This window comes from Equus przewalskii, chromosome 11 (assembly GCF_037783145.1).
Source record: "Equus przewalskii isolate Varuska chromosome 11, EquPr2, whole genome shotgun sequence".
Taxonomy (NCBI): domain Eukaryota; kingdom Metazoa; phylum Chordata; class Mammalia; order Perissodactyla; family Equidae; genus Equus; species Equus przewalskii.
This window is the reverse complement of record NC_091841.1, coordinates 2,351,332-2,366,555: the sequence shown is the minus strand read 5'-3', so window position 1 is coordinate 2,366,555 and position 15,224 is coordinate 2,351,332. Positions and strand designations below refer to the sequence as shown.

Genomic DNA, 15,224 nt, shown 5'->3' with positions numbered 1-15,224 from the left:
GGTTATTGCACTCGTCTTATCTGGGCTTTTATTTCTAAGTAGATTTGGGAAAATTAGTTCTTTCCAGTCTATCTTTCAGGTATTGACAGAAAAGTCCGGTGACACACTGTGTAAAAATTAAGCCTCCAGAGACTTAGAGGGGAAAGCACTCCCTATGGACCAGAAAAGAACAGATATTGAAATTCCACAGCCTAGATTTTTTTTTTTAAAGATTGGCACCTGAGCTAATATCCGTTGCCAATCTTCTTTTTTTCCCCTCCTTCTTCTCCCCAAAGCCCCCCAGTACACAGTTGTATATTCTAGTTGTAGGTCCTTCTAGCTGTGGCATGTGGAACGCCGCCTCAGTGTGGCCTGATGAGCGGTGCCATATCTGCACCCAGGATCTGAACCAACGAAACCCCGGGCCACCAAAGCGGAGTGCGTGAACTTAAGCACTCGGCCACGGGGCTGGCCCCCCACAGCCTAGTTTTTTGATAGTAGACTTTGAGCAATAAAAAGCTGGTAACATTCAAGATCACTTGGAGATATAGAGAGAAATTTTACTCTTCCACAAGCTAAATTTTAGGAAGGGTCTTGCCCTTTTTTGTTAAAGGCAAAACAAACATTTCCAGACCCCCAATATATGTGCATATTGCATATGTGTGTATACACACACACATACTCCCATTCTAAATGCAGTTTGTAATCTGTATTCCTTCTTTAATTTGCCTTTCAATTATTGAGTTATTAATCCTAAACTGAGTAGCCATTTTCATTAAGGGGCAACTCCTGCATATTGAAAAGATTTAGCTGGAAGAGATGTGGTATAAAAATGCAGTGTTTTACACAAATTTAAAATACTCCAACATTCCACCACATTTCCTCCTCTTTAATTCCTAGAACCCTTGAATGAGGATTCACCACATTGGGTCTCACAGGTTATTTCCCAGATACTGTGTAACCGCTGAGACCCTAAGCCTCAGAAAGCATATGTTTGGCATAGACATATCTAGAAAGATATCACCGGAAGAAGCCCCTACAGACAGGCTAAATGTCCAGGGCCTTATGGACCCCATATTGTTTCAAACATAGGGGAGGCCTTCGTGGACAGCTGAGTACCCTAGTCTCTCTCCACAAGGAGCTGCATTCTACCACAATCTGGCATTTCAGACTCCATGACTACCACCATCCGTCTATCTCACAGACAGACTCTCACCATGAAGATCAGCTCACATAACTAATCCCAAACCAAGTACATCCTGCTCCTCAGGAGGCTTGTCTCACTACTCACTCTCGACGTCAAAATGGCTGTGACAGTGTGGGGCTTACTGACGGGGTGATTTGCTGGAACCAAGCACATCAGCAACCTGCTGGCTGTGCACATGAAGGCACAAAGATCTTGGGGTACCACAAAACTGGGATTCCTCAGTCAGCAAGGCTTTCCTCCTTCCCTTTCTAACAAAATCTAACTATAATTTATGCCCATTAAGTAGGCCAAAACACCCATTCACAAAGAAACCTGCTTGTACAGGTCTGCTGATACGCACAGCAAATCACCTCCAATGTGCCCTTCCAGGAAAGGGCCAGACTCTCATTTCAGGCACACAATTCATTCTGACCAAAACATTCTATCTGCTCCGTGAACGCAAAAACATATGCACACACACAGGGTGCCCCTCATTTCCTCTGGAGTAATGGGAGCCTGGGCAATACTTTAAGTATTCATTTTCCAACGTAAATTAGAATGGTGCATTGAGAACAGCAGTGACATCTGCACGGATACAAAATGTATTCATTATGGTCGGTGCTATTACAATGAAAGGAAATGCATTCATAATGGCAGGACATTTGAAAGAATGTGTTGCTGCATTCTGTGTCCATAAAAGCAATAATGAAGAAAGAGGAGGGGGTCAAATACATTAAAAGGAGTAGCAGGGGCATGGGGCGGCTTCACGGGCTCTGGGCAACATCAGTGAGACGGCACTTCACTGGATCCTCAGGGAGAAAGTTCTGACGGCTCAAAGGGAGGGGAGGCAAGAACAGCACTAGGCTGACATTCCATAGAACTGGGGTTTGAACCTGGCTCTGCTGCATGCCAGCTCTGTGACCCTAGGCAAGTTACGTCATTTTCTCCTCACATCTCAGCTTTGCTCAGACTGCTCACCTGCAAAACGAGGAGAGCCTACCTCACAGGACTGCATGAGGAGGGAATGAGAGGACACACATAAAATGCTCAGCACACAGTCTGGTGTGTAATAAGCATACGATCAACATTAGCTTCATTTTTCTTTCTGTTATCACTAAATAAATGTACAGCTCGTGATTTTAGGCATCACCTAGCTCTCTAAATTTCAGTTTCTTCTTATGTAAAGTGGAGCTAATAACACCTGTTCTTCCTACTTCTTGAGCTTATTATGAAGAGCAAGTGAAATGAAATGTGTCTGGCAGCTTTCTACTCTGGATGGTGGAAGGGTTAAATATGTGTCTACAAAGCCTGAACTGCAGTGTGTGTGTAGGGTGTAGCCCAGTTCAAGCCTATGACACAGAAGGACAAGTCTTCTGGTCTGGGGAGGGGCCCTTCTTCTGATCCCTTCTTCATGTCTGAACATGGATATGACACCCAAAACTGCATCCTCTTTCAGCCATCAGGTAACACGCAGGAAGGAAAAGCCCAGGGAGTCTCAGAGACACATGGCAGTACTGACATCATCAGCCACTGAAGCAAAGCCAGCAGTCACCTCCCTCCAAACTTATTATGTCAAACAAAGAAACCTTTGTTTGCTTAAGCTACTAATACCAGAGCTTTCTCTTCCTCAAAGCTGAACACAATTCTGATACAATGCCTAAGTACTCTGGAGAATTAAAAGCCCTATATATAAGTAGATGATCTTTCCCCTGCCAAGAATTTCATTCCCTTGGACCCATCTGGCTAATTTATATATGTCCTTTAAACTTAGATTTAGCAATATCTCCTCTAGGAAGCTTTCCAAGACCCTATCCCTAGCATTTCCCCCGCCCTTTGGACTTCTAAAGCACTCCATAAACACTTCTATCAGTATATATTAAACTGCTCTGTAATGATCCATTTATGTGTCTCTTTGCTCCACCAGATGGTTAAAATGTCTCAACAGCAAGGATTCCCATTTCAGCCATTTAAAACATTTCCTAGCACTTGGCATAATACCTGGCACACAGTAGAAAACTCATTAGGGACTGGCTGAAATACTGAATAAGCCGATGAAAGAAGGACCTGAAAGGGCATGAAGTAAACGGTAGCCTTATCATCCATTCATGTTTTTGAAACACTGCAAATAGCGTTCCAATTCCTGTCACTACTTTCAGGGCATCTTGGGTGGGAAAGCATAGGTCTAGGCAGTGGTTTTTATCATTCTAAAAGTTATTCCATTTGACCCTTGTTTGAATCTATGACATTCCCCCACTCCTACTCCCAATACTATTTTATGCTGTGTATTTAGTGCCTACCTATCTACACAAAAATAATTTTATTTCCTTCTTTGTTGCTTTACTATTTACCCCTTGTGATAAGCAAAGACATCCTGAGAATAATCCCATTGGGCAGCAAAACAAACGTTCACATCATCTAGCAGCTCCCCTCCTAGGTGTCTGAGTTGTGTCTGTGTGACTGGGGCTTCTGGAGGCTTCCTGCTGACTCTGCCATATCTGGATCCTTACAATCCTTGAATGCAGTATGCAGCTCCTCAGGCTGAGTCTAAGGTATGTGGTTTTATGTTAGGAAACAGATGCAAACTCGTGTCCTCTCTCTTCCTATAAAGCCACCTTGTCTCCATGACTTATAGAGATCACAGCCTTCTTGAAGTAACAGTATTAGCCCCATTGCCAAAATACCCAGAAAAATAATAATGTCAAATAATGTGATATTATCATTCAGATGACAAATTAGAAACACACTTTGCTGTTAAGGACATTACGTGTAAGAGCAGTCTGAAAGGAGCAGTGGGCTTCCTGTGATGGACCCAGTGCCAGCTTCAAGTCTGACTCCCATTTGGTTCCCTTTGTCTTTAATGCTCCCCATGCCCATTTTTGCTTGGCTGGCTCCTTTGTTCAGTCAAGTTTCAGCTCAAAAGCAAACTCCTCAGCCCTCTGTGAACGGCCTTATCTACAGAAGCTTCTGTTCCCCAGCCCCTTTCTATCAAATCACCCTGCCTCATTTCCTTTCTAACACTGCTATCTCAAATTATTTTGTTCATTTAGTGGTTTACTAGTTTTTTCCATCTATCTCTTCCCAATAGAATTAAATTCCACCAGAGAAGGGATCTCATCTCTCTTGTTCACCCTGTATCCTCAGCAACAGAGCTGTACCTGGCATAATGTGAGTGCTCAATAAACATGTATTGAAAATGAAGAAGAAAGTGGGCAGTGTGTGTTCACTCAGTAAATCCATTTTGCTGGCCTTTACCTGAATTTCCTTTGGGAGTGGGGATGAGGATGGGGTTGATGGCCACCATGAATACTTGGAGGTGGTGAGGTTGGCTTTGGGAAGCTACGTGGAGTTAGGGAAAGAGCCAGAGTCCCGGTCTTGCCACTTACAAGACGTACGAGAATTGGAACGTGTTCCTTTAATGTCTCTGAGCTTCAGTTTTGTCATCACTATAATAAACTGTTTCAGAGGATCAGTGTAACAACTAAATGAGACAGTGACGGTGCACATCAGGTCAGTCAGTTCCCTCTGTCTGTCCCTTACGGCTGTAAACAGAGGAGCAGTCCAGGGGCCCAGAAAATCGGCCTAATGCTTCCTCCCCTCCCAGCAGCCAGCTCAGCAACTGTGATGACCCTTCAGGGAGAAAACGCCAACCTGCTGCATCTGGGAGTTTAGCCCACAGGCCGAGTGTGAAGTCCTGAGTACATTCTCAAAACCCTGAGCACGAACCTGCCTTGCAAGGTCATTAGATATTTATTCCTCTCTTCTCAACCTTCTATCAACTTACATTAAACTAGGGCTGATGTTATTCCACAGAAATAAGCTTATAAATCTGTTTTAAAGAACTCTGGGTGCTGATTCTGCCACAACATGTGCTTCCTCTAGTCTCATCAAAACCACAGCATTCAAAGCCATCAAAAGTCTGTGGTCTCCAAGCCTGCTAGAGACATTTTTGGTGAAATCATCTTTGACAGGCACGTTTAATTCCTTACCCTCAATTTACTTTACCCATTCATTTGTTAATTCAACAAGCTTTAACTGAGTGCCAAGTGCATGTCTAGCTCTAGCAATAAGTCACCGTAATCTGGCAGTTATTCACTGTGAAGCACTGTGCTAACCCCTTATGAACATCAATCCTCATCTCACTCCACAGGCATTATGATTATCCCCGTTTACAGACAGGAAAATGCAAGAGTTTACCTAAACTAAGTGGGCAATAAACGGTGGGTCAGTACTCTAATCTAGGTCTGGCAGCAAACCCCGTTGTGTTAATCACAATACGCCAGAAAGCAGGTCTTGAACATGTACTTGGTACCTATCAGGGTGTTAGATGCTTTCAGAAATTAAAGAAAACAAGGCTAGACAATGGCCTTCCTCAGGGTAGGAGTTCCATCTTCTTTGCCTAAACAATGCCAACAGTGTTTGTTGAATTGATGACGATGTGGCTCTTGTTTTCAAAGATACAGTAGAGCCAAAAAGACAAGTTTGCATGAAAGACCTTAAACTAACAAGACCACCAAGGCACAAAATTGTACAGGGGACACAGGTGTGACTGATTACAGCCAACGAGTGGGTTTAACTCTATCACTGAGCAACAAAATGAGGAGACTGGAGTAGCCCAGGCATCACAGACTCGAGTGGTCATAGAGGCTGGTAGGGAATATGAATGAACGAAATGAACAAATTGGGGCAGGCGGAGACAAGTAAATTGGAAAGTGCATGCCCCACGTAAGGGGCCAGCTGGTCAATGTCATGGGGAAATACGGATCCAGTATTACCAGGACTTCTGAATTTTTAAAAGAAGCTTAAAAAATCTGCTTTTTGATGTAAAATCTTCCAACTTTTAAATGATCAGTAATTCATAAATTGAAAAAATACTTTATGAGTTAAAACAACCACATCCTTAGGTTAGATTCAGTTTGTGGTCTTTGGATTAGACTATTTCACAATCTTTTTACCAAGAACCCCCATGTGCCCTCCATAGGCTTCAGAATTTAAAACTCCTTGTCTAACAAACAGCATTTTTGAATATTTAATTAGTTTTCTTGTATAAATTAATAACTAAAAAATTAGGTCACAATGGGAGAAAACAGCTAACATAACTACCCTGGTTGCAGTTAAATGTGAGATGTCCCATTACGATTTCTGGAATACTGAAAACAGTTCACAGACTTTTATTTCTATCTTCGAGGATCCCGTGGGACCTGAGGAAGCCAGTCAGAAACCGCTGGCCTGAACAAGCGGGCTCCACGGCCTGGGGGCAGTGAGGCCTGGGGGAGACGTGGCACTGGGAGTCAGACAGAACTGGGCTGCATCCTAGCTCTTCAACTTACTAGCGGAGCGGCCTTCAACACATTATTTAGCTTCTTTTATATGTTTGGAAAATGGGAATAATTTGTGATCCATGTTTTTCTCTCACCATCACCGTCTAATTAAAAGAAGCACCCTAGACAGCAGCCCATTTAATACCATTATAATGATTAAAATAGTTTCAGCTCAAAAATGAACAAAACAAAAGGCCTTCTATTACGAATAGGAGCCATGATGACAGGTGCACCGATGGAGGAGCATGCAACTATTCCTTCTTCCATCACACCTTTCACCAAGGAACTCCAAGTGCTTGATCACAGCCTGAGACTTCGAGCTGGACAGCCAGAAACTTGGTGTACTTAGGAGTCTTGCCTAAAGCTACGCCCTGCCTTAGGTGAGCGGATGCCAGACGGTTTATTCCTTAGTGCCTCATGTTAAATGTCAAACAAAAAACTTTATCTTTGTTCCCACCTCTACCACAATGTATTAATCATCGAACTCATCTGTATAGTGCTTTTCTATTCAAATCACTCAACACACATTTATCATGTGCTCCTCATAAGCACCCAAGGAGGCTGGCGAGGCACAAGTCAATGCCGTTTTGTGAATCAGGGAACAGGTTCTAAGAAGTTGGAACTAGTTTACAGTCACCAAATTAGCAAAAGATAGAAGTAACTCCAGTGACTTCAAATTCATGGTTTTTCTTATAGACCCTGACCCATAACAGGTCACAGCTGAGATGAGAAACACATGAGAAACAGAGGTGCCATTGGGAGCCATGTGCTGGTTGAACCTTTACTATTCTGCTTATCTGTGAAACGCTAGGTGTATAAGAAAGGGAACCTGTTCTGGAATGGACACTAGATGTGAGCACTTAGGGGCACTCTGTTGTCTAACTATAAACTGTGTTAAGAAAAACTAAATTGTCATCTCAGGTTATACACTAGCTTGCCTCTCTATGGTAGCACAGCAGAACATCAGTCAATTTTGCTTACCTTTTCCAATTTACCCTTCTACCCTGCCCCCACTTGGGGTAAGAGAAGCCTTACAAACCACATGACTCCTCCTCCCCACACCCTTTTTTACTGTTGCTGACTGACCAGACGAGGCATGACACCTAACTCAAGGGCAGCTAATTACCAGACAGATGAACTGGCTGAGTTTTCTCTTGAGACTGTGGTGAGGCAGTGTTCTATCCTGCATCAGAAAACTGCTATACAGCAGGGGCCAAAGTGGTGTCAGGGCAAGCTGAAATTATAAAGAAAGAGGAGAGGCAGAAGGAAATGAAGACGGCTGCTCTGTGGGGTGGAGAGTGACGCAGGAAAGAGAAAGAAACACAGTGAGGACTGAGAGAGCAGCCTCTGGTCTTAACCAACTCCCACCCCTCTCTCCACCAGGCACAGAAATGCTTCCTTTGATTGGGTCCCGTGAAATGCGCCACATCCTTTCCACAGTCCATTGCGTTATCTGAACCAGTCCGGGTGGATTTCTGTTCCTTACCATCAAACAGTCTCTGACTAATACAACAAGAAACAGGAGCCACAGTTATAACAGAGAACAAGGGAAGAAGTAGGAGGTGGTTAAAAAAAAACCCCTAAATCTCCTTCTTTTAGATTGCACAGAAAGAAAGGGAATGAACGAATGAAACTTCAAAGTTGAAACGGCCCCAAATTATGGCTGCCTCAAGTTTATTTCTATTATGTCCATGATCTTTTTAGCACCAGAAGGATAAATGCCGGCAAAGCTCTCATGACATGATAAAGTGCAATGCCAACAAAGGACTAAACAGTGATATAGTACATACTTTCCCTGTGCGAACCATGGTTCGAAATCCCCTTGTGACAAACAGAGCTTACTATTATGACATCCACTCTCTACCCTCCACCAGTCAACTTACTGTTGTATAGCGCTTTTCAGGTCACTGGTTTGAATGGGTCAACATCTGTGAAATCTTCCCTGATTCCCCAGGAAGAATTAGTCACTTTTTACCCTGCCTCCCACAGCACTTAACACATTTCTTTATGTGGGTTCTCATACTGTTATACTATAATTCTTTGCTCATGAGTTTCAATTCTTTCCTTTTTTTTGGTGAGGAAGACTGTCCTTGAGCTAACATCTGTTGCCAATGCTCTTCCTTTTGCTTGAGGAAGATTGTCCGTGAGACAATATCTGTGCCAATCTTCCTCTATTTTGTACGTGGGATGCGCAGCATGGCTAGATGAGCACTGTGTAGGTCCGCGCCCAGGATCTGAACCTGTGAACCCCCGGGCCGCCCAAGTGCTGCATGTGAACTTAACCACTCTGCCACGGGCCTGGCCCATGAGTTTCATTTCTTAATTGGACCACAAGTGCCCTGAGAGGAGGGCCTATGGCTCAACCTTTCTCTCTGTTGTGCCTTGCATGATGTTTAGCACACATGCTAGTGGAACAGATCAATGCCCATTATCTTTGTCTCCTGGCAGAGTTCCTGGAAACGATAATTAAGATTTAAAATTTTTCTGTAACAGATCACAACTGGGGTTACAACTATGCATACAAACAGGTTTAACTATTTCAACTGAGCCAGCCTGTAATTTTAGTAAAAAAGAAAAAGTACCAGTATCATGCCATAATTTAAATACCTGCAGCTAAAAAGCTATATTTCAAAACTGATGGGGTGGGGATAGAAAGGAAGTTAAAAATCCCAACTGTTTGTTAAGCACAACTCTCATCTTCAGTGAGCTCAGACTGTACCAGAAATTTACTACTGAAAAGTCAAAGTAATCATTTAACCAAAATGACCATATGAGAAAAGTACCAAACCCAGCATTTTGGCTGAAGTGGTTAAAATGCCAAGATACTGAGCCAGACTGAGTGTCCTAAAAACACAGTCTAGGGATCAAGCAGAAACTGGCTGATGGCAACTCAGCTTTGTAAACTACTTCTTAGGATGCATGGTGAAAAACAGTCTCCTCTTTAATAACTGCACTTTCCCACTGGCAAAGCTGAGGAAGGGGGATAGAAAGCCATTACCAGCTGTGAAGTGATGTCGAAAGAGTTCTGATGAAGGTCACAGTGTCACTTACTCACTGTATTCTCCAATTTCAAACAAGGAGAGCAGAGACTGAGGAGCTAACCTGTGATCGAGGTACTTCGTTTGTTAATGGACACCCAATTAACAAAGTACAGTGCTGACTGAGATAGACTGGTGTCTGAGGCCACAGTAGGTGACTCCTGCCACCTGTCCCACTAAATTAAAGTTATCTGAATCTCAGGGAAGCAGTGACTTAATTTACTCATCTAGTCAGTGATGGAGAAGTTGGAACAAAGACTTATTTGAGTCCAACAGAGGCAATTCCTTCCTCATCTGCTTACTGCAATGGAGAGAGCAGAAAGAGCAAGGAAGGCCCATTCCACCTGAACCAAGAGGTCCAAGAAAGCAAGAGAAAAGAGAGAAAGAAATGGCCATGTGGTCTCTCAGTGCGGCGATTGTTAATCCATTAACCCCGCATAACAGAGAAGAGGCCAAATGACTGCCAGAGTCTCGCCAACGAGACAAACTACTCCTCTTCCCAAGGAAAGGAGTAAAGGATAAAAGAGGCAGAAGCATGCTCTTGAGAGGAGGAAGAGCTGGCAGCAATTCTGATGCTGTGAATACATGGGGGTGGAGGACAAGAACGTTTCTCCCCAGACAGACTCCCAGGCTGACGTCTCAGTGAAGATGTTATAATGTGGAATATGCTAGAAGAAGTGTATAAAGATGCCAGGATACCAAAAGATACTGGAGAACCATTGCGCACAAGGCTACTTTAGTCCCTTGGCCTCAAGGCCCTGTGTGTTCCCAAAGATCCCATTTTGGAGACAAAAAATAAAGTGTCTCCTTTTCGGATTCACAACAAAGCCAAGGAAAAAGTGAGGGCTATGAGCAAAGGGAAAGAGAAAAGGCACACAACCCAATGGGCTGAGACAAATGCAAAACGGAGTTATTATAAATCTTTCTCTCCAAACCAATCTTTCTTCCCAGTAGCACCACCCCCAGTAGTCTGTGGTCTCTAAGACAAAGACCTCGGAGTCTGAAAGCCATAGAGGAACAGACCTGGAAGGAACCTCCAGGGCCACATCAAACTTAGGCCTCTCCTTGATACATGTTCCATCTCAAGCTCAGAGAGGTTCAATGCCTTGTCTGAGACACCTAACAAAGTAGTGGCAGAGCTCTGCTTGGAAGCCAGTGCTCCCGATTTAGCTCCATCTTACTCCTTAATTCCTCAAAGACAGCCACACACTAAGTCCTCTCCATCCCCCACGCATGTTTCCCCAACCCATTCTTCTCTCCCCATTGCTATCGTTCTTATCCAAGTCTAGAATGCCAAGACCTGTCAGCTGAATCACTGCAACAATGTTCTAATCTTGTGGGCCTTAAGGACTTGCCTCTCCAGCTGGATCACTTCCCACTCCTCCTCAGCAGTGATCCTCTGCTCTCCTGGGGTGGACTGCACAGTTTTGCCACTGCTCTTTCCCCTCTGCCAGCATGTCCCACATGGGGCTGCTCTGTTGTCTTGGTCTTAGAATGCAGGAAAAGGGAGCAGAGCTAATGCTGATCCATAGTGAACGTGCATCATCTGAGAGAAATAAATGTTTGTTGTTGTTGCCACTGAAATCTGAGTGCATATGCACACCCCATGCCCTTAGAAGAAGAGTGACTTACACAAAGATGACACTCAATAGATTTTTTTTTTTTGCTGACTCACTGAATGAATCATCTCATTAATCCTCACAGTAACCTTATTTCAGACACTATTATCATCTACATTTTGCAGATGAGAAAACCAAGGCCTAGGGAGTCTGAATAGTCGGGCTAAGGTTATATAGGTAGTAGGTGATAAGGCTGGAGTTCAGACCCAGAACTTCTGACCCTAAAGCCCATATTCTTTAACCAGTGCATCACACTGATTCTGAGAACTCTTAAAACTGCCAGAGTTTGAAACACACATTTGGTTTAATTATGTATTATCTTATTCTTGGCTGACTATTCTCTATATTATAATCTTGACTACCCTCCTCCATTTCGCCTTGGTTGCAAGCAATTTGCAGGCCAAGATTCCATCCTATCACAAGCCTAAGCACCTGGCTGAGGCTCAGTAAAGACGTGTTTGTTGACTGATGCTGGCTGATCAGGGCAAGAGCTCACCCTTCTTCTTCCAGTCCTCAGGGAGTCAGAAGTATGGCCCGAGAATTCCTCACCTTGCCTCAGAGCTCCAGAGGAAAGGACTGAATTTTAAACAACATTCAGGTCTGATAGAGACATAACCTTTGAAGGAGGAGATCACTGCCTCTTCCCACATGTCAGCCCTATCACTCAAAGGCAGGGAGGAAGAGAAACAGCCTCTAGAAAGATTACGTTAAAAGAAGAAAGAGGAAACAGCCAGGCCTCAGCTGTGGAAGCAGGAGTCTGCACAAGTCTGTTTATTTTGGGGACCATCTCAGGATGACACACTTGAGTGGGCACTCTGCTTTTCTAGACAGCAGCGTGTACTAGTGCTGGCTCAGACACGCCGCTGTTCTCCGGGCTCATCATGCACAAGGCACACGAGTCTGAAGCTGAAAGGGTAGCCACTGTTACGCCAGCACCTCTGCAGCCTGTCACTTGCTGAGGACAGAGAGAGAGCACCGCCCAAGGGTCTCTTCTGTCAGTCCTGAGAGCAAGCACACACGCCTCCCTCCAAGCTCTCCTGCTGCATCCCTGCTCTTTTCAGAAGACTCAACGAGAGCAGACAGGGCATGTGGGTAGATTTCAATGAAAACATCAAAGAGACGAGTCTTGAACAGTTAAAGCTCCTCTTTAGAGCAGATGTGCATGGGAGAACTTTTATTCATTTACTAAATATTTTATTTATTTTAGTGCAAGCCTACAATGGTGAAGAGACTCTGCAGCCAGATGGCCTCGGTTCAAACCCTGGCTCTCTACCATTCACTGGCTGCATGATCTTCGGCAAATTTAATCTTTCCATGTTTAATTTTCCTCATCTGGAAAATGGGGGTGCTAACAGCCTCTATCCCTATGGCGTTGTTGTAAGAATTCAATGAAATCTGGGCACATATCTGGCACACAGTAAGCCCTGAGTCAGTGTTAGCTATTACGGCCATGATCACTATTATCTAAGGAATGGCCAAGGGTTCATGAGTCCTAGTCAGTCACTTTCCAAGTCTGAAACATGGTGAACTGTTGCTCAGTATGGAGTTAGCAAATAGTATAAGTGACCTGCTACAGGTTACTGAGATAAAGAAAAATTGAGTACAGATGTTGCCACTCAGGAGCTCACAGGTGGCCGGCGTGATAGAGCATATACATAATTATAAACTAGAGAAGAAAGTGGTAAGTCCGAAAATGAACTAGAGGATCAGAGAAGGATTCATGGAAGAAGAGGGTAATAAGTTGGAGCTTGAAGGAAAAGGAGGACTTGACCGGGTTAAAGAGCAGATGGACAGCTGAGGCTCCACCACAGCCGAGCACTGGGGGGACAGCACCGGAAGTCACTGCTGAAAAGGCAGTGTGGACCCTGGCCATCAGTGTGGCTCTGGATCTGGAATGATGCTTCCACGAGGCCTGTGAGGAGGCCAAGACTGCTCCCTGAGCTCTTTGCTGAGCCAACCATTCTCACAAGAACTTCTCCAAGCTGAGCTAACACGAGCATGCCTCTCAAGCAAGGGAGAGATCACCCTCACACACAGCCTCAAGGCCCAAGCCAGCACTCCTGTGACGAGTGCTTAGCACTTACTAGGCTCTTCCTAAGGATTCAGTAAGCAGATTCTTCTATACTTTTACTAATTATTATTATGACTATGACAGGAAACCAGTTCTTTTTTTCCCCATTCATTATCTTGACATAGACCCAACATTTGTACTCTGACTCAGTCCAGGAAGAACCTAAGGGCCTCAAGTGGAGGCGGGAAGGCAGAATTCTCTCAGCCCCACACTCAAGAGCCACACTCTCCTCTACTGAAACTCCTCTTGGTGCACAATCAAGTTGTCTCCAGAAGCTGGGAACAGCTCCCACCCATACCTCCCTCCCCTCAACCTGGGAACAGAGGGAGCAGCAGGTTGGGCTCTCAGAACAGCCCAGTCCTTCCTCTTGACGAGGAAACCATCTCCTGGTCCTTCTTTTGCGTGAATGACTAGGTTTTACCTGTGTGGTAAGGAAGTGCATTGCTGTAGGATCTATGCTACAGGTGTCAACACAACTTACAGCAACTGGAACTTTCACTGCATTAGCTGTCAGCTTCTACTGAGAAGGAAACGTTTTGGAGTGCCGAGCGCCCACACTGGTAAGCAAGATGGCTCCTTAGCTGAGGTAAGGGGAGAAGGAGATGGAACTACTAAGACGCCACAGAGGCTGAGAGGCCAGTGCGAGAAGAAAGCAAAGAGTATGAATCTCTGAAAGGAGTCCTGATCAGCCAAGGTTCACAGTGTTGAAGACAGGAGGGTCAGTTCCTTTAAATCAATCTGGCAACTGCAGAGGATGAGGCTTTCTCATTCCAAACAGCACTAAGGTTAGATCTGGTGTGACTAAGGACAGTGTTATTCATTTATGCGAACGCAGTCTGGCATGTTCTGAGAAACAAAACAAGACTGAAAATAATCAAGAGAAGACTTTCCTATCATTATGGTAGCCCTGTCTAAGTGAGATGCCCCTAGATATTTTAATATTAGTTGGTTCTTAGCAAAAATTAGGATGCGTAAGAATGATTTCACATAATTTTGGGAACCATATGGCTTGGGCAAGTTGTTCTTTAGGTTAGGGTTTGAGTGAAAGAATGAAAGGGCCCAGGCTTACGATTCTAACGTTGCCAGAGTCGAGTCTCTGCCAAGCCGCAGGGGTAGAGCTACAGAGAAACAGTGAGGAAACGGCTTTGTATCAATTCCCTACCAGCGCTGCCCTGACGTCAAGTACAGGCTTTCTCTCCCACTGTAACATCTCACTGTTTTCAAAGGACTCACGAACATGTGCTCACCTAACCCCTCCCCTGGAATCCTCTCACCTGTTACCCCATTTGGGGTCTGTGAAGAACAAGAGCAGGCTCACAAGCAGCAGCGACGGACGGTGATGAGGTGCATAAGGCGACAGACTGTGGGTGCCACCAAGCGAGTCTAAGGCTTTCCTCTTCCCAACCAGGGGTCTCTCCATAACTGAGAAAAGGGGTTTGCATAGCTATGTATTTATCCAAAAAATAACTGTTTGCCTATTATCTTCTAGGCACTGAGAATATAGTGGTGAAAAAGACACAGCTTTTACTCTCATGACACTTATTTTCTAGTGGGGAAGAAAGAAAACAGTAAGTTAAAGACATAATACATTTTCATGTAGTGACAAGTATATGCAGGAAACCAAAGCATGGTAAGGAATGCAGGTCTAAAGAGGTACTATTTCAGCAAAGGCCTAGAGTGAGTGAGCGAGCGAGCCAGACACGTGAAGATCTGGGGATAAACACACAGGCAGAAGGGAGCACAAGCAGCAAGGCCCTGAAGTAGGAAGTGTGGTTGAAGTGAGCAGTGGGGTGAGGGGCAGGCGTAAGGATGGAGAGGTGGATGGGAGCCCATCTTGTATGACTTCACAGGGCCATTCCCCCCAGGTTATTCTGAAGTGAATTCCAGACATGATATAATTCATCCTGGAGCATCCAGAATGGAAGAATTACATGATTTCTTTGCACCCTAAAAGATCATTCTAGCATCTATGTGAAGAATGGAATGGGGGGAAGAATGGGGATGGAGGGAGTA

At 44.4% G+C, this 15,224-nt stretch overlaps 1 protein-coding gene across 3 annotated transcripts in view; it reads right to left on the bottom strand.

The window, feature by feature from the left end:
- The window catches only part of TRIM44 (tripartite motif containing 44), a 112,406-nt gene that overhangs the window by 30,471 nt on the left and 66,711 nt on the right, over positions 1-15,224 (bottom strand). Inside the window, exon 5 of one of the 3 annotated variants that reach the window (XM_070563791.1) lies at positions 14,486-14,633. The exons of the other annotated variants lie outside the window; for them this stretch is intronic. Within the exon in view, the coding sequence (XP_070419892.1) occupies positions 14,489-14,633 (145 nt within the window). The 3' untranslated portion in view covers positions 14,486-14,488. The remainder of the gene's footprint in view (positions 1-14,485; positions 14,634-15,224) is intronic. 3 annotated transcript variants of the gene reach the window in all.